Genomic DNA, 18,462 nt, shown 5'->3' on the forward strand with positions numbered 1-18,462 from the left:
ATGACCATCAATCCACGCAGGTACCTGTGGAGGCCTACAGTGGGATGTCAAAAGTTTGCGTTGCCCCACATTCTACACTACCTGCTTTCACTTCCGCCTTCCTAACTAGGTTAGAATACAGCTATTCTGCCTACCAAAACAACACGTACAGTGCCCTGAATCTTGAAGCAAGCAAGCAAGCAAGCCATACAAAGATGCCACCACGCAAAGAACTGACCCCAGAGATCCGTGCTAGACTCTGTGAGTTAAAGGCAATTGGATGGTCTTTTACTATGATTCACAAACGCTATCCTCATATTCCTTATTCTACTATACAGACTACAATCAAGCGCGAGAGTACTCGAAAGCAGCAACACACTGCACCTCGCTCCGGACGACCTAAAAAGATTACTCCTGAAGAACAGCAGCAGTTATTGAACTTAGTTGAGCAAGATCAGCATATAAAAATGCGTGAACTTTCTACTGCTGTACAAAGCAGTCCTTCAATCAGAACAGTTCAACGTCTATTCCATACTCTACACGTGCAGGGAAATAATGTGAGCGGCCAGAAATCACTTCTCAACACGCAGAAGAGAGATTGAGATGGGCTCAACAATATGCCGAATACGCTGCTGAAGACTTTCTACGAATTATCTGGTCAGACGAATGCTCAGTCGAGCGCGGAGCAGGAATTCGCAAATCTATACGACGAATCTATACCTTTCGATCACCAAAGCAACAGATTTGTTGAGTGTGATATTCATGCTGTACATTGTGGAAAGGGTGTTAAGCAGATGTTTTGGAAGGAGCTGTGATTGTGGCGCGTAAGGCTAAGAAAGATCTCACCCTGGAGCATTATGAGGCGATTTGGATGTATTGTGATATGATCCTGGATTACTTTTGTGAGGGGAAGGCTCCGTCGGAGTTGTATAACCAAAAGGCTTTTGAGAAGTGATTCGCGAGTTATAAGCGGTAGGAGTCGGTAATGGACGCCGGGAGTCGAATGACGCGCCGCCTTTGTATTAGGTTGGCTCAGTAACGGGGGTAGCTTCGGTTGGAATGAAAAATGTTATGATTGACTTGATATCCACGAAATTGGGCCAAATATTGTAATGCTTAATGTGTATGCTGATGTTGACAGTTACATTCATGCTTCTTATTGAATGATTATGGCAAAAGTTCGGACTTTCGCTATTATTAATATGACTACTTGTTGCCCAGTCGTCGAGAACTACATCACGGCAACACACAACTTGCCTGTAGAAATAATTTCTAAAGGCCCGACTGAAACAACAAGAACCGATTACTGACAGACTGAAACTACACTAGTACTTGGGAATGCAAAATTCAACAAGCACATACACGCTACGCCACGCCACGCCACAGAAACAGTACATACTAACCGCCTACTAAACAAACACCACCCCAGGAAACAAGCTATACCTTATCCTCGCCCAATTGCCATCCCCGCCTTCATCAGCCCACACCGTCTCCAGCAACCGTCTCGCATGCGAAATATGTCCAAACCCCAACGTATTCTCCATCACCATCAACCGCTCCTTAACAACCATTCTTCTCTCCATACCATCCCTACAACTAGCGCCAGCAATCACCAACGGAAACAGCAGACTACCCTCCACGGGACTACCATAAGGAATTGCCAGCACAGCTGTCATAATGTGAGAGAGAGCATTCTCCACGTCTGCATGGTGTGGATCATATCCGTCCACAATCTGATGTAGTCGTAATCGGATCGCCCATTCGAAGGCTGTTGTTGCTCTGTCCGCGTCGCTGTTTACCAGAGCAGTGCTGGTCGCATCGTAATCCACTCGCCAGGTATCGAGCTGTGCGCGTACGTGCGCAGCGGCTGTTCGGAATCCGATCTCGGAGAGGTCGTCGACGCGTCGGCTGCGGTGGGCGGCGAGGAGGTTGACCCGGCCTAGGTATTCTAGGAGGGGTGGTGGGATGCCAGAGATGGAGTTGTCTCCGAGGGGTACTAGGAGGGAAGAGGAGGAAGTTGATGAGGTAAGGTCTGTGAGTCGCTCGCCTGCACGTAATAATGGGGGTTTGCATCTGGATATGGTGGACATGGCGTCGAGGTAGTGGAAGAGTTGGAGGCAGAAGATCCCTTCTGGGGTTGATGCTAGGCGATGCAGATCGGTTGCAGCTGCTGCAGTACTGAGGAGGTTTCCTGCCGCTTTGAGATGCCATTTCCAGACGCGAGAGGTGCCTTCGAATAGCTCTGTGAGGCAGAGCAGGAGAATGGTGGCGCAGGCCTCGAGGAAAGATTGGCGGTTTTGGTTTGGTCGACGGAGTAGGTTGCTCACTTGTGCTAAGGCTGTTATGGTTAGTGGTATTTGAGGGTGTTCTGGGGAATTGATGAGTATGTACCTTTTCCTTGACGCGCTAGGGCACGGTCCCAGATTTGGGGATAGATGCGCCGCCAGTGACAGCCACTAAGGCCTAGTATGACGCTAGTTAGGGTCTCCGATGCGGCGGCCATGGGTAGCAGGGTGGCTAGGAATGGGTTCGTCGTGGATTCAGTGGTCGTGGAACGTGAAAGTGCTCGTGACACGATATGTACATAGTGGTTGAATAGACTACGATCGTCGTCATTGTGCAGATGGGGATTGTATGCGCCATCTGGAGACTGAATGGGTCCGAGGATCATCTCCACATCGATCCAGAGGGGCGAGAATGGAGATAGCAGATCATCGCTAACGGACGATAAAAGGTTCTCGGAAGGGGAGATCGGATCGACCTCTGAGACTGGATCCGAAACGGAAGATAGTATGGGTTCATGAGCAACTTCGGAAGAGGAAGACGTAGGCGACGGCTGCGGAGAGGCGAGGGCTGGTGACGAAGACTTCTCCCTTGGATTATTCCAGTGGCATGGTAAGTTCAAACGACGACAGTCGCTACATCGAGGTCGGCTTTCATCACACTTCTTCTTGCTATTGGCTATTAGCTGTCGCAATGTAGTAGTTCTGGGGATCTTATGGGTGTCCGTACCGCGCCTTGCATGAGGTACAACCACCGCGCGATCGGGAAGCCCTAGGTCGGCGATAAGCTAGCGACGGGACTTCAGAGGCAGGTCTTCCGGGCTTTTGAGGCTCGCAGATATGGCCCAGACCTAGTTGGTCAGCATATATTGGCACATAAGAAACTAGAAGTGCAAAGCATACGTGCGCAACGAGAGCAGGGCGATGTGCCATCACAGCGTTGTTTCTATCCGAATTCAGTATGGTGATCAATTCTCGAAGGAGAGGTCAAGACTTACAATCACTGCGCACCGAGCGCATACCCGACCAGGAGCAGCCATGATACAGAAGCATCTTGGAGGAGAAAACAGAAGCGACGGAGAGGAGTAGGTCGAAGGAGTTATCAGCGCAAAGCCGACGGGGAGGGGTTCGATAAGCGGGAAAGGCCGACGATTGGATGGCGCATGGATGCGATATCAGTGCACTCGGGAGTCGTGGCCACTGATAAAGGTTGGGATCCGCATGCGGGGGGCAGTAGCGCAACTCTATATCCTCGGCTACATGGCCGGCAGTCAACCCGCTAGTCTAGTTGCTGTTTCTCCCAGAGAGGCCAGTTTGTTCTACCCGTCGCTAGAAAGCTACAGTGCGGGGAAGAAGAAGCCACCCTAAACATCAGTATTCGATGATTTTCGAGATAATTTACGAGGGTCAGAACGTACCGAGATTTTCATTAGAAGCGGATGTAGGAAGGTAGAAAACTTTTAAATAAAGGAGTGCTTTTGTTTTCCCGCGTTATCACTCCCGACTAACAGCATGATTGGGTAGTGCAGATCTGGCGGTCATCCAACTGCGTATGTACCTGGCCTTAACTCGATACTTGGAGGCCATGTTTTGCGAATCTTGATAGTACATTCAAATTGGCTGGAAGGATCTACTTCCCCCGGAACTAATTGCTCATCCTATCCCCATACAATGGAGTGACATGGGAGGTGAAACGTCTCTTGAATGAAGCCATATCCCCATTAATGCCTTGAATCAGCTTGGGATCCTCATCTAAAGTATAGCCCTTCATATACCCTTCCACCCTCTCATTCTCTCATCCCACATATCGCGCGGAACTTGCAACTAGTCAGCATTCAAATCATGATGAAAGATGGGGCAAATGCTCGTTTATTATGTGAGGAAATCGGTCCGGACACCATAACAAATACTTTATCTATATCAGCTGTTTCCCTTCTTTCATCACTTGTTTCCTGCCACTCCACTCATGGTGGTTGACTTATTGACCAGCGATAAGAAGTACACAAGCCAGTACGCTGTCAAGATATAATACACTTTATACGTTCTCTCATCCATACCCACCGACGTCGCAAAAACACAACGAACACCAACAGCCAATGCACCAATAAGATGGAACATTCCCGTAAGCACCAGGCAAACAGTAATCAAGTCGAAAGGCCCAAGGCACTGTATCCATCCCCACAGGACCACAATCAACCCGCTAGCAGCAATTAGGCCAGCCGTGATGCCCCTCAGCATCTTCATAGAAGAAGCACTTGAACAAAGCACAGGAAGTGTTTTGCGCTTGATCCTCCGATCGCCATCCACATCATGAAACTCCTGGATATGGATAGTTCCAAGAACCCATAGTGAAAGAATCACGTCCACCTTGGGCTGTGCTGACAGTTGTGGGTATGTTTCGCAGATGACATTGTTCAAAAGGCGCAATGAGAAAAATGTCCAAAGGGCTGGGAAAGTGTTGCGGGATGCCCAGTGATCAAGTCTGGGCCATACGTAGCAGATGTAAATCAAGGCTTCAGACAAGAGAAATAAGACCAAGGCTTCGCCAGCAAGAAGTATGTAGCAGATAGCTGGAGAGATAGTCCAACTGATAAACCATCTCCATTTGGCTCCCATTACAGTGAGACGGCCGGCTGGGATGGGTCTTTTAGGCTTGTTGATCCGGTCTTCATCAACCGAGGTAAGCTGGTTAACGATGTCCCAGCAGTATTGGTGGCTCACCGAGATACAGAAGATCTTGGCGAACACAGAGAATACTGAAAGATTTGGCGACGGTAGTAGCCGAATGCAAGCGGCTGATAAGTATAGAAGGACTCCTGCCCCGAGGTTGGATTTTAGAAGATGATATGTTATCACAGCCTCATTGCCGAGTAGGTGTATTAGGGCTGATGTCCGAAATTTGATTCTGCGCGATCACTGTTCAGTAAACGGACTTGACCACACGAATGAGACATGTTCTTACGCTTTCATTAGTACGGGTCATATAGTTGAGTTAGGACTACTTTATAGCAAAAGTATATACTGTGTAATGTACTTGCGAAATATGCTGCTCTGTTATGTTAGACTGTCGTTATTCCAAGGCAGGTTTATATAGCCCAACGAGTGACTTAGGCGTCAGCCATGTCGTTATCTGAGCACAATTAGCTAACTTTGAACTATTCGACAAACCCCAATAATAATCACAACGGAAGCATTTGAAAGCTTGTCCTAAGTTCGTTCATCAAGAGCTTACGAAGAATGTCTCGGTAAGCGGAACGCCTAAAATAACCTCATTCGGTGCCACTGCTTATTTCTTCGAAATCTATTGCCAATCGTAGCTTAGCGCTAACTGCCTTACATATGATCAGCTTACTCTGTATCTATATCTGAGAGTCAATATGTATATAAATTTGTCCTGCTTCTGTCAGTCTGCACACTGCCCCCTTCGAAGGATTCCGGGTGATCCGATAATCAGCCTTTCGCCGAATAGTATGTCAGCTACGTTTCCTCTTCGCCGAATTTGCCGGTGACTGGTGAAGCTTTTTATAGTTGCCTGTCTGTTTGGTTCTGGCTATCCACGCTTGCTGTCAATATTTTTGCATACGATGACGTCGCATGGCGTTTTGCCGCCTTGTGTGCTGATAAGCATGAATACCTGCCTCTGCCTTTGTGGTAACCCCCAGCTAATATCGCTGCCCGGTGTCTATGCCATGTATCTAGAGCCATTTGAGCTGTTTAATGAACAAGTCTGCAGGACCTGGGTGGTTCAGCCCGTCCGCTATTTCCCCACAAGCATGGTGAATAAAGTGGCCCGCTGTCTATCTGACGTCCTTCGGGAACTACTAACCTCAATCAAGCAGACTTACTGCATATACCTTCTACGTGCTCTGCTAGATCATGAGCCACTAGCAAAATTACCGCGTCAATCTTGTATTTTGGCTCTTATCATCTCTTGGTATACACTCCGGTGCTCACGGCGTGATATCCTTTCTTACCCACCCTACCAGTTAGATCACTCCTCCACTGCTCGCCACGCGCCAAACTCTCCAACGTTTTTCCAAAGGTATATTTCGGATGCCACCCTAGCTCTCTCACAGCCTTGCTGGAATCATAGACCCGATCGATCCTCGCAAGATGCTTCCACCCTTTCTGCTTGAAAATAGCGTCGACTTCGGGGAAATCTTTCGCAATCACCTCAGCAGGATTTCGATTTAGAGCGTCGAGCGTGATTTCATTGTTATTGAAAGGTGGCGGAGCGCTTATAATATACTTCCCCCACTGGATATCCTTGGCTTTTCTCATTGAGCAAATTGACGCGCTGACAATATCTTCAATATCGCATCTGCGGTAGGCTAGTTCCAGAACCTTCAAGTTTTTATCACTCATGGCCGTACGACGGTCTTCATCATCGTCTTCCTCTGGAAAAAAGCGACTTGTTCGCAGAACTAAAACAGGCATTCCGCTTTCCTTTTGTACTAGCGCGCACATATCCTTGGCTGCAACTTTTGTCACGCCATAAATATTCTTTGGTTGGGGTACGACAGACTCATCGATCCAAGCGGCGGGGAAGCCGGGCTTCGGGTTTAGAGCCGTACCAAAGGCGCTGGTTGTACTAAAAAAAACAAAACTCTCAATCCTGTCCTTGAACTTGAAAGATTCTTCAAGAAGGGTCAGAGTGCCCGCAATGTTGGTTGAAATGAATTCCTCCTTGGTATGGCTGCATATGTGCGGCTTATGCAATGTCGCCGTATGAAGCACATGCTTAATGGGGTTTTCGCGGAAGATCGATGCAATGAAAGTGCGATCGCAGACTGATCCCACGACTGTCGTAGTTGAAGAGGAGAGGATATCGATCCCCAGAGGTTTGTAGCCCATCGAAGGCAGGCAAAGCATTAGAGCCGTGCCTAGATGGCCAGCTGAGCCAGTGACGAGAACTTCGTACTCTAAGGACATCTCGCAAGTGCTGGCACCTAACAAATAGTTCTGGAATGATATAGTTCCTGTGGGTGGGTGGCTTACGCCAGATGGGGCTCAAAATACTTCGTAGGGACGCTTAGTATTTCCAGAGAAGGATCTGATTTGAGACCCGAATTGCCCGAGATTAGTTCTATCAAACCTTGTTTATATGCGAGTATTCTAAGACAATAAAACATGTGAGTCATTCGGAGGCTCTGTGTCGGCATTTTCCGATCGTTGATAGGCTGCCGTTAGACTTCCGCACGAGCTATTTAGTAAGACCCCTTGGCATCGGACATTTTGGACGTCGTTTCTGTTCTCTAGGGAGCTACCAACATATACTGTAAATATCTCTCAATTCCTACAGCTACGTCTCCCCTCTAAACAAAGAGACCTGATGGCAGGACTTTCAGACCGGGACCGATGTGTAGCATAGGAGTACTGTGCTCATATGAATACATCACAGTTCAAAATTTTCAGTATCAAGTGGCCTATAAGAAACAAATATGATATGACAGAGACAAAGATTTCGCGACGGCAGGACATATGTTATTCCCTTCATCGCCATCCGACTTTGCCACTGTTGTGTAATTCATATTATTGTATTCACGTGCCTAGCATCTCTTCCTAGAAACACAGTTGGATCGGGGCTCTATGATAATTCATAATCAGAATAAGACAGACTGCGGTGTTCCTCTATATTCTTGTTATGGCAGTATAAATGGCGGTAGTGAGTCTATATCTTTTGGCCTATATAAGATTCTATGTTGATCAGAGACTTGACTTTGTCAGGTGCTATGTATATCTTGTGACACGCTTCAAATTATATTAGCTGAACGAAAGAGATAAAGTTCAGCTTCTACCAGTATGTAAGACAAGGTTGAACCTTATTAGTAAAATTAAGGATTTGCTAGGCAATTTTGGCGGGTTACTTGTATTTCTTCCTTTTCAATATGCAGCAGGAATAATGATAATCAGAGGAAATTGATACATATTATCAATTCAAGAGCTACCTTACTATATCTTTAGCATTGCAGTTTGCTAAAGAGGTATAATATCTGACATTTGTTTCGGTATTCCGAGTACGCTTTGTATAATCATGTAAATAGATACCGCAAGAAATATTGATTAAAAGAGATAGAGTACTCCCATGCCGAGCCCCGCTGGCGAGCGGATCTCTACAGGTTTTTACGAATTGGAACAACTGCAATTTGCTAGCTCTCGCCATTCAGTAGCACCTGGTGCAATATGTTCGGGCCAAACTTAATGTGAATCCCGGTCTAATTGACAAAAAAACGTGGCGTACTGCAACCGCTTTTGGACTACGCTCTCCGCCTAAAAAGAAAGACATCGTTGGCTGTTCCCTATTACTCTTTGAAGACATAAGCCTGAGTACTGCCAGTGCGGGATTCATTTGATCGTTCTTTCCGCAAGGGCAGTCCAAGGCTATTTCGAGGAAGATGCGGGAGATTAAGGTACTGATTTACGTCTATTATAGTCTGACTGGATTGGCTATCGGAATGAGCATGGACGAACACATGTACCTGCATATTCTCGATCTCACGAGTCCAAAGAGGTTGACATTCATTTTTTTTGAAAAATGGTGGCGCTTGGCCTGGTTATTCAACGAGGGTCCGCGGCGGAAACAGTCTGAAGGGTGTTGCTTAGAGCAAATTTGCTGTACCCTTCCAGAGGGGATACCCACAAGTAATTTAGATATAGGAATCAATGGGAAATTCAGGTGGTAAGTAGACGAAACATGAGAGAATCAGTAGGACATAAAAGCAAAAATACATACAACAGAAGGGATTCGCTGGTGGTCACCCACCCAACTACTAACCTCCCGGCGTGTGGCTTGAGTACGGCTGAGCGGACGGGAAGCCCTATTTTCCACACCCTGTGGTCGTATGTACCTACCTTCTCTCGCTAACAAAATATATTCTACTCTTCCTTTTAAACTGCTAATGTTTCCTGGGCATAGTCGACTAATCATCTGCCATCAGTGTCCCCGCATCAACTCCAATTCTCACATCCATCCCGCGCGAAATAATTCTATCTCGGCTAGACGGTTGCGCACCCTTAATGGCACACTTTCGGAAATGAGCGGTTACATCATTCCAAATTTCCGAAGTCTAAGACACAATTAAAGTTGCACTGAGGCATTTCCATGGATACTGAATTATTGAGGCATAACTTAGCGAGCTGACAATGAACCACGGTCCGATCCGTGACTTAACACCGTTATGTCCGACATCCCCAGGATAATCACATCGGATCGCGCACAAGCTGACATGCCCCCTGGACCCACTTGACGGGTTGGCTAAATGACAGTCTTTCCCCTAATTCAATAACTCATCCATAGGCAGTGCTCCAAAGGCTCTTGAAACTTTGAGAACCCTGTCAGCAAGAGGATGGACTGGTCTTCTTCGGACATTGCTGCATGACCCCGGTGTCAGCACCATATTCCAGTAAGCACTTTAAGCTTTAATGCCATTGTACGAGGCGGCAGTACATCGCTATGCAAACAGGTAGGGGCTCAGTATGAATGTCATTAGGGTGCTCCGACTGTGGCAGACTGATGATCCCACAATTGATGCCCCATCCGGGACTTGGTCGGAATTAACGATAGTCTCTGATCCACTGGTTGATGTCATCTATGATGAATTTGCCATATCGCCGAGCAGGAGAACCTACAAATACTGCGCGGTATTCACCCCCGCCTATCTATCATCAACTTAATATCATACACGATCAACTCCACTTATCCACTCCCAATCCAAGACCATAATATCATGTCTTCCAAATACGCTGCAGCCCACCAGTCCCCTCAAGGACCCGGTGACGCCCGCCCAACCGCCCTTCAAATCATCAAAGACGAAAACCTCGAAGACAAGCTCTCCGAGAAAACCATCCTGATCACCGGCTGTTCCTCCGGACTAGGTGTCGAGACCGCGCGCGCACTCCACACCACCGGTGCAACCCTTTACCTAACCGTCCGCGATGTCAAAAAGGCAGAGGCCAATCTCGGCGACTTAGCCAAAAGCCCTCGAGTCCATTTCCTTCACTTGGAACTAAACTCCCTCGACTCCGTGCGCGCCTGCGCCGAGGATTTCAAATCCAAGAGCAAAAAGCTCAATATCCTTATTGAAAACGCCGGCGTCATGGCGTGCCCGGAAGGCCGAACGGCAGATGGTTTTGAGACTCAAATCGGCAGCAACCACCTGGCGCACTTCCTCCTCTTTAACCTTCTAAAACCCACCCTCCTGGCTTCCTCAACGCCCAAATTCAACTCCCGCGTCGTGATTCTCTCCTCCGTCGCTCACAGAATGTCAAGCGTCCACCTCGACAATATCAACCTCGAGGGCGAATACGAACCATGGAAATCATACGGCCAGAGCAAGACAGCGGGGATTTGGGCCGCTAACGAGATTGAAAGACGATATGGTGCTCAGGGTCTTCACGCTTTCAGTGTGCATCCGGGTGGCATCAATACGGATCTCCAGCGCCATACTTCGCAGGAGCAGCAGGCAGCTTGGAGTCAAGATGAAACACTGATGAAGATGTTCAAGAGTCCGCAACAGGGTGCTGCTACGACTGTGCTGGCGGCTGTGGCCAAGGAACTTGAGGGCCAGGGAGGGAAGTACTTGGAGGACTGTCAGATTTCTGAGCCATATGACCCGAGTAATGGTCTCTGGGGTCCGGGGTATGCTTCTTGGGCGTATGATGTGGACGGAGAGAGGAAGTTCTGGAACTTGAGCTTGGATTTGGTAGGCCTGAAGGATGAGTAAGTTTATCAGTAGTTTACACTCCTTCCTGTGGGATGAGAGGCATGATATAATATTTCTGTATATAGCTAGTCAGTCTTTGGGATAAGAATGGAAGCATGACTATATTATTCGCCATTACTAGACCAGTCAACGTACGGTTGTCAATAATGCAAGACTGTACGCTAGTTCATCGAGAAGGTTAGAGCATGAGAGAAAATGTAGGATATGAATATGTCAACCGTGATTGCATAATACAGCAAGCTACGCATGGTTAAAAGCAGCCATCCTTGAGGCTAACGTCTCTATTCTCACATGGCTATGTGCTAGTGCATAACCTGAACAAGCACAAAGTGACTCTCATCATTGAGTACAGCGCGGCTAGGCCGGAATTTGTGCAGGTGGAGCAGACGCCGGGATTCTATGGATTATAGAGTATGCATCAAACATCACGATTTTTGGGTCTTTACTTCTTCAGTGTGCGGTTTTAAATTCTTTTCGAATATGTTCTGTGTGGCACAAAGTTGATTGAATCTGAATTGATTATAAAAAGCCATAGCAGTAGTTCATCACTCATAAGTACATAACGCCGCATCATAACACATAACAAAATGGGATGGCATACAAAAAACGTCTCTCAGCCAAGTAATACAATGATGCAACTCCTATAAACAACAAGAGACATCATAAAAGAGACATCATTTCCTGAGCTTGATCATGAAATCCGATGGAGCCAATCATAGAAGTGTACTACCGGCTTCCAAGTGCTTCGGAGCTCCAAGCATATCTCCGAACAGGCGGAGCAATCAAGAATTACACTTCAGTTGTGTGAGGGCTGAACGTCTCGTTTCCACCGCTCACCTGCGGAATATGAGAAGCCCCTGCTTTGGATGAAGTCGAGCCGCGGCGATCGTACGGATCGATGTCGGGAAACACGTATTTGGAGCTCTTCCAGGGCGGTACTTTCATAACGTACATTGTATCGATCTCCTCCAGTGTACGGCCACGGCCTTCAATGACAGCCACGTAAACCAGGCCCGCCGCAAGGAAGAGGCAGCCGGCAAAGACGTAGCCGAGCCGGAAGTCAATGGCACTCGTGATGAAGGGGGTAAAAAAGGCGAGAAGGAAGTTCCAGAGCCAGTTGGATGCTGTGGCGAGCGACATGGCGCGGGCACGGAATTCGGAGGGATACAGCTCTGCGATAATGGTCCACACCATGGGACCCCATGTTGATGCGAAACCTTTGTAGCGGTTAGCAACTGGACTAGAGTGGGGAAATGTCTCTGATGACATACCAAGAATAAACAGGCAGGCAAAGACAACCATGACCACACCTGCTGTGTGGGTCCGTTCGGGGTTTTCGTGGTCGAGGGAGAAGTGGCCCACTGAGGCGAAAACCATAAAGCAGACAAACATCCACAATGCTCCTGTTATCAGGGATCGTCGACGACCATAGTTCTCAATCAAATACAGCCCTAGGAATGTTGTTCCGAAATTTACACCGCCTAGGATCATTTGTGTAACGTAGGAATTCGAAATACCGGCGCCTCGGAAAATCGTAGTTCCGTAGTAGAAGAAATAATTCGCACCAGTTAACTGTTGCAGTGCTTGAAGGGCGACTCCAACTGCGACGCGATATGTCATGCGGGGTGCATGGAATAGATGGGACCAGGTTATCTGTCCGCGTTCCTTTTCCTCCACGAATTTCTGCCGGATTTCGTCGATCTCGAGCTTCAGCATTCGGTGATTTTCAGGAATCCCGTACATTTTCGAGAGGGTACGGGCTGCTTTAGCCTCCTTTCCATGACGATAGTCGTATCGGGCACTTTCTGGGAATAGTGCGATTCCGAGGCCCAGGATGATGGCCCAAATGTAAGTGACGCCCATGGGAATACGCCAGGATCCAGTGTCATTCCGGGCTTCTGTTCCGAAGTTGATACAATTGGCGACGAAAATTCCAAGTGTGATGAAAAGCTGATAGGTGCTGTTGACGTTAGCTTCCATCTATTATAGTAATACAACAAGTTCGTAGGCATACCTAACAAGTGATCCACGAATGTGCCTGGGTCCAGTTTCTGCTTGATACATGGGAACAAGCAATGATAGAGCCCCAACGCCGAGACCAGCTACCCAACGACCCATGGCGACCTGGTACCACTTGCCGAATGGAGAAGAGATTTGTATGGTGATACCAACACACACCATGGCACTCCAGCCGCTGATGGACCATTTCCGGCCAATGCGATCTGCGATCGGAGCAGCAATAAGAGCGCCGATCAAGGTACCGATTGATAGCTGCGCTTATCAGCAAATTTGAACTTGGGTCAAGCTGTCCATGCGTGTCTTACCAGCGCGACGATCAGACCCGAACGGGCATTGGAGAAATAGTATGTTCCGTCAGCATGCTGTTGTCCGTACCTTTGGAGAAAGTTCGGCATCTCCAAGAAGCCTGAAATTTGGCCAGTGTCGTAGCCAAAAAGAAAACCACCCATTGACACGAAAATACCCATTAAGAAAGAGCGCCACGTGAGCAGAGGGATAGGTGTATCCACTGTCCCCTCTTCAGATTTCTGGCCATTGGGGCCGGTGGCTTGCGCCTCTTGCTGCAACACATCACCATTGAATTCGTCTTGCGGCCTCTTACGAGGCATTTTGACCTTTGGCAATCTCATATTTGTCAGGTAAAGTAGGTGTCGAATTTTCAGACCGTAATGGCACAGTCTCCCTGCGGTACTGAGCTGTGAGAGTCAGGCATGAAGCTCCAAATATATAGACCAAGGGAGGATTGTCAGCAATTCCGCATGATGGGTCCGTGATGTCATCAATTAGACTGGACTCGCTTGCTTCTTTGTCTGGTTGTCTGACAGGCGAAAAGGAACTCGTCTCCAATACTTTGTTCGGACAAGGGTACGCCGGCATGAGTGTTCAACTGCTCACGTGGTGGTCCTGAACTCTGGCCCATGGGACCCCGCATCAGCCACTGATGTTCTGACATGGGCCGAGATTGTAACTCTGGGGCTCGGGAAATTCGGTCATACCGAACATGTCATGCTACATGCATTTTGATGGGGAAGACTGATCTCCGGTAGGGATCCGGGGAAAGTCAATTCTTATGTCATCACTCAGAGGGGAAATTACCCCGGCACATATGACAGGTTGACTTGCAACAATCCAATGGCAGCTGTGTGAATGCCACCTGGGTTCCATGGCTCAGAATCGGTCCGCCAAAGCTCGGGATCTGGGGTCTTGGCCTACGTCTGAAGCCTTCCCCGCGCGTTTCGGTACATATTGATTCTCGTCATATGTCCTTTGACCGACGAACCATCGGTAACATGCTTTAATGGCCCCGTACCTCTTGCGGCATTCTGAATGGCATGATCGGTATTTGGGTTGAACAGCGTTGCACTGGCCACTGCAAGGGCGACCTCACAGCCGGAGTCCCCGCCGGGTTTGATCATGATTTGCGCCTCATCTTAGGAGGGGGGTGTAGGGGTTTGTATGTCATCTTCGGCTGGGTACTTATGGTGGATGATTGTCATCGGTGGGATGCTGACACGGGGTCAGCAACTCGGGTTGCTTGTGCTCAGGGCGGTTGATTGCTCCGCAATGCCATAATATCTGCACGCCGCGGCGCCTGCTATCATCTTAGCTGAAGATTGGTCGGAATCCGACAGAAGTAAATCAGAAGTCAAGGTACTGTAGTATTAGCTCGGACAATTCTTATTTGACAAACAGATTTAACATCATGACATCTGGACTGCCATTATTCCCAAGAAGGATGCCAGGAGCTGGTGACTGAAATGAGCTGGTGAAGTTAAAACGCGGCGACGCGTCGGTCCCGTCCGACATCACCTGATTGGTAGGAAGTAGCAATACTCGGGCTCCTACACGGCACTTTCCGTTTGCAGTCAACGTAAAGGGAAACTTGTATATTGCTTATAACACGGATTAACAGCCACAAATGGTATTGTAGCATGAATCAAGCGTACTGGCACTGCGAAAGGTCCCTAATATATGGGAGAACACAACCTGGGCTAGGGGATGATCGTAGTGGCCTTTCTTATCTGAGGAAGTGTTAGCCATGGGTATTCTGAGTGTGTTCACAGAGAATTCTAATCTCTTACCAGATACCACCCTAGCGGTACTATATCCGGAGGATAGTACACTCCTAAAGCGCACAGGATCTGCTGCTAGAGGCAACAGAATCGGGCGGTAAAGAGGCATGGGCAGGTGAGAGAGTAAAAACACTATACCGGGAGAGGTAAACAACGTATTAATAGAATATAAACAGGGCATAATCATGTATGGCAGTGAGCAATTGACCAATGAGAAAAATAGCATGAAGAAGTGCGAAATCCATGGGAAGGCAACATCCGGCCTATACTACTATGAAATGTCGCCGCAATATATAATAGGTGAATCAAAGCGGGTCATCGGTAGTAAAGTGACTAATGAACATCAACTGATCGCAGGTACAACTAACTAGAGAACTACAAGAGGTCAAGATGACGAAAGTATGCTGATTAATATTCTTTGCACTTACTTTATGTTCATTCCAATGGTCTCTGGCTTGACTAAGAGGCGAGTTTTTAAATACAGATCATATTCTGAAGGTGAGAGTTAGTAATAACTGGCTTATGTAACCAAAACAATTTCTGTCCTTCAACAAGGAACGGGGCTGTGGTTTAGTGGTATAATATTCCCTTAGCATGGGAGAGGTCCGGGGTTCGATTCCCCGCAGCTCCAACCTTCTTTTTTTCTTTTCTTTTCTTTGTTTTTTTCCCCTTTCATATTGACTCACACACCTTTGTTGCGCCCTTCCGTCCGGTCGGACATGTCCACCTATTTATTTTAACTATTTAATCGTATCACATAGCATTGCCCGACCATCAACACCATCATACCTAGGAAATCTTTATTCTTACAGCCTAAATCGACGGGCTTAGTCGAAGTTGTCTCCTCAATTCCAACGACAAGCTTCCGACCGGGGTACCAAAACCCCGAGCGCCGTTTTACCATGAGGATATGCCAATTACCCGAGTCCATGGAAGTATCAAGCACACTCTTTGGTACGCTAACAAAGTAAGGATAAGCTTTCCTGAATGCTACTAACCACGTCTCACCTGCTTGTAGTAAAGATAGACGATAGCTGGTGCTGCCAATAGTGGGTTCTTTCATGCTGAGTTCACGCTCACTCGAACGATGGCCTATGGATCCTGCCGTGGACAGCTCGCTCATACCCTCTGTTACTCTGGGATTATCTCTGCTTGGATAGTAGGTAGCTAGAGTGGCACTCGCACTAAGTAGCTGGATATATTATCCCGTATAACTCCCGTGGAAATTAAACCTGTTTACCGGGGTAACGTACTACTAGTTATATGGTCGATCGTATGAAGACTAGTCGGTATATTGCAATACTGCCTGCAATCATCGAGAGAACATCTCACAATTGGAAAAAAGCTATATATTCAATGTGCGTTTAAATTTCTTGATTGTGTCAACTAGCGAGACTAATATCTATGTATGTTCATTCAGAAAGGTTCCGTCCAGGAAACATTGAGTGGTGTGATTTTATGCAGTCACCTCATCAATTACATAAAATCGGAGGAGAAGACATCCTCAAACCGTCGGTTGACTTATTCCTCAACACCATGAAACAAGCGCAGCATGCCTTTGGCAGCGTGCGCTCCAAGAGCATCTAGACTCCCCATTCCCATCATTTCGAGCACACTGATATCGAACCCGAAAACCGACTTCCACCACTGTCTCAACTCAATAGCAACGAGGGTATCCAACCCGAGATCCGACAGAGAGGATGGTGTTTGCAACTCTTCCTCTAGCTTCAACATAGATCGCACACCTTCCTTCCGATCTCTCGAGCAAGGAACTGAGCAGACTCGGACTGACCCAGTAAATCAGCGTCCCCCTTCGCCTTAGTGATGAAGGACTGCAGATCGTCGCTGGAGAACCCAGCTGCTGTAGAATTGGAATCTTCATTATTACGAAAGCCCGCCATGCGAATATCACCCTTTTCCCCTGGGTTATTCAAGCACATGTTGGACCGGATACCGAGATAGAAGTTCCCCGATATCGAATTCACGGCTGCCTCGACGGCTTCAAGAAGCTCCTGCTCGGAGATAGCGTCCTCTGAGCCACCAGTATGGGCAAACCATTGCATGACCCCCTCATTCTCTGCTACATATCCCACTTCTTCAACGGCACCTATATGAATGGCGCAGGCCGGAAGCTCCAGGTTGGAGCGGTACTGAGCAAAGGCGTCCATGAAGGTATTGGCACCTGCATAGTCAGTCTGGCCAGGCTGTCCAGAAATACCAGACAGGGAGCTGAACATAACGTAGAAGTCAGGGTCTGCGTTAATGGACGCGGAGGCCTGGTGAAGGTTCCATGTTCCCTTAACCTTGGGATCAACAGCAGTATCCCACTCGCTCTTCGTCATGCGCGGGAAACTCTGATCACGGAGAACGATAGACATCTGAAAGATGCCCTTAAGGTGTCCATGAGCCTGTTTCATGGCCTTGGTGACATCATCCAAGTTCGAAACGGTTCCTTGGACAAAGTCTGCGCGACACCCATGCTGGCAAGCTTTTGAGAAAACTCCAAGTGCACATCGGTAGTTCCTGCGCTACGAGAAAGGTAAATGAGGTGACAAGCACCTCGTTCGACCATCCATGTAGAAATAGAGCGACTCAAGCCTCCCACGCCACCAACAAGTAAATAAGAACCAAAGCTATCGAACTGAGTGACCTTCGTTTGGTGCACCACGCTCTCGTTCAGAGTGACCTGGCCAGCTATATGGCGCATTGACACGACAATCTTGCCCAGATGGATACCCTGCTGCATGTACCGAAATGCGTCCAGAATGTGACTTGAGTCCAAGGTTCCGATGGGTCTAATGGGACGTATGTGACCGCTTTCGAGTAGTTTGACGAGTTCTTGGAGCAGCCTGCACGAGGTTTAATTATTACCGACACACGTAGCCCAGTACTGAGCACTTACTCCTTGGAGAGAAGCTCAATGTCTGATTTGATCTATTGCTGGATCCCCAATTCTCTCATATACGAACTTGTACTGCAAATGCTACGATGCCGCCTCTTAGTGCAGCAGTGCCAGTTATTTGAACCATAAACTAGATGGAATTCAACCTTGACAAACCAAAGAGACTTAATACAAAGCGCCAGACATTTAAGACCACTTTCGAGGCCAATGGACGCCCGAAGCCGGGGTTGGGGCATGAGAGGGAATTATGAGAAGACATTGGAGCGCCCGCAAAGATTAACAGCGGCAAAGATGATGAACAAAAGATGACTTCTTACGTATTATTGGATTACAGTGTTATCCCATAAGCAGCACGACGGTCAAGGTCTATTTATAGCTTCCGCATACGAGGCTACTGTTACTACTAAGCGCTGAAGGGGAACGATAGGAAAGCGGGGTACGACCAAAGACTGGTGTGCGATTGAACGACGCAAGCAGGTCAAGAA

General features: G+C 47.8%; 5 protein-coding genes and 1 non-coding gene across 6 annotated transcripts; 2 read left to right on the forward strand and 4 right to left on the reverse strand.

The window, feature by feature from the left end:
• Positions 1–1,388: 1,388 nt before the first annotated feature.
• Positions 1,389–5,244, reverse strand: BO83DRAFT_400530 (uncharacterized protein; the record flags this gene model as incomplete). Its single annotated transcript, XM_025533403.1, has 6 exons — positions 1,389–1,975; positions 2,027–2,317; positions 2,371–2,852; positions 2,992–3,207; positions 4,303–5,120; positions 5,224–5,244. The coding sequence occupies 6 exons, from the start codon at positions 5,242–5,244 to the stop codon at positions 1,389–1,391; spliced, it is 2,415 nt and encodes an 804-aa protein (XP_025386226.1).
• A 915-nt stretch (positions 5,245–6,159) lies between these two features.
• BO83DRAFT_380042 (NAD-dependent epimerase/dehydratase family protein) lies at positions 6,160–7,303 on the reverse strand. Its single transcript, XM_025531656.1, has one exon. It carries the CDS (start codon positions 7,191–7,193, stop codon positions 6,186–6,188), a length of 1,008 nt encoding a protein of 335 aa, XP_025386227.1. The 5' UTR covers positions 7,194–7,303; the 3' UTR covers positions 6,160–6,185.
• A 2,536-nt stretch (positions 7,304–9,839) lies between these two features.
• BO83DRAFT_448997 (short-chain dehydrogenase) lies at positions 9,840–10,984 on the forward strand (the record flags this gene model as incomplete). Its single annotated transcript, XM_025536724.1, has 1 exon — positions 9,840–10,984. Exon 1 carries the CDS (start codon positions 9,989–9,991, stop codon positions 10,982–10,984), a length of 996 nt encoding a protein of 331 aa, XP_025386228.1. The 5' UTR covers positions 9,840–9,988.
• Positions 10,985–11,665: 681 nt separating this feature from the next.
• BO83DRAFT_75422 (sugar porter family MFS transporter) lies at positions 11,666–13,983 on the reverse strand. Its single transcript, XM_025537579.1, has 4 exons — positions 13,309–13,983; positions 12,999–13,255; positions 12,256–12,944; positions 11,666–12,201 (listed from the first exon to the last, which is right to left on the reverse strand). The coding sequence occupies exons 1-4, from the start codon at positions 13,630–13,632 to the stop codon at positions 11,774–11,776; spliced, it is 1,698 nt and encodes a 565-aa protein (XP_025386229.1). The 5' UTR covers positions 13,633–13,983; the 3' UTR covers positions 11,666–11,773.
• A 1,651-nt stretch (positions 13,984–15,634) lies between these two features.
• Positions 15,635–15,706, forward strand: BO83DRAFT_t188. The gene has a single exon. It is a non-coding gene; the product is annotated as a tRNA-Ala (tRNA).
• A 1,354-nt stretch (positions 15,707–17,060) lies between these two features.
• On the reverse strand, positions 17,061–17,552 carry BO83DRAFT_275466 (beta-ketoacyl reductase; the record flags this gene model as incomplete). Its single annotated transcript, XM_025527070.1, has 1 exon — positions 17,061–17,552. A coding segment is annotated over one exon (492 nt), but the record flags the coding sequence as incomplete, so codon positions are not given.
• Positions 17,553–18,462: the final 910 nt, after the last annotated feature.

The sequence above is a fragment of the Aspergillus eucalypticola genome (assembly GCF_003184535.1).
Source record: "Aspergillus eucalypticola CBS 122712 chromosome Unknown BO83scaffold_19, whole genome shotgun sequence".
NCBI lineage: Eukaryota > Fungi > Ascomycota > Eurotiomycetes > Eurotiales > Aspergillaceae > Aspergillus > Aspergillus eucalypticola.

Bases quoted from the DNA above. Each gene is read 5' to 3' on its own strand.
- BO83DRAFT_380042 (XM_025531656.1), bottom strand. From the start codon at position 7,193: ATGTCCTTAGAGTACGAAGTTCTCGTCACTGGCTCAGCTGGCCATCTA.
- BO83DRAFT_75422 (XM_025537579.1), bottom strand. From the start codon at position 13,632: ATGAGATTGCCAAAGGTCAAAATGCCTCGTAAGAGGCCGCAAGACGAA. The intron at 12,945-12,998 runs GTATGCCTACGA...TAACGTCAACAG, and splicing joins ATTCGTGGATCACTTGTTAG to CACCTATCAGCTTTTCATCA. The intron at 12,202-12,255 runs GTATGTCATCAG...ACCGCTACAAAG, and splicing joins TGCCTGCCTGTTTATTCTTG to GTTTCGCATCAACATGGGGT.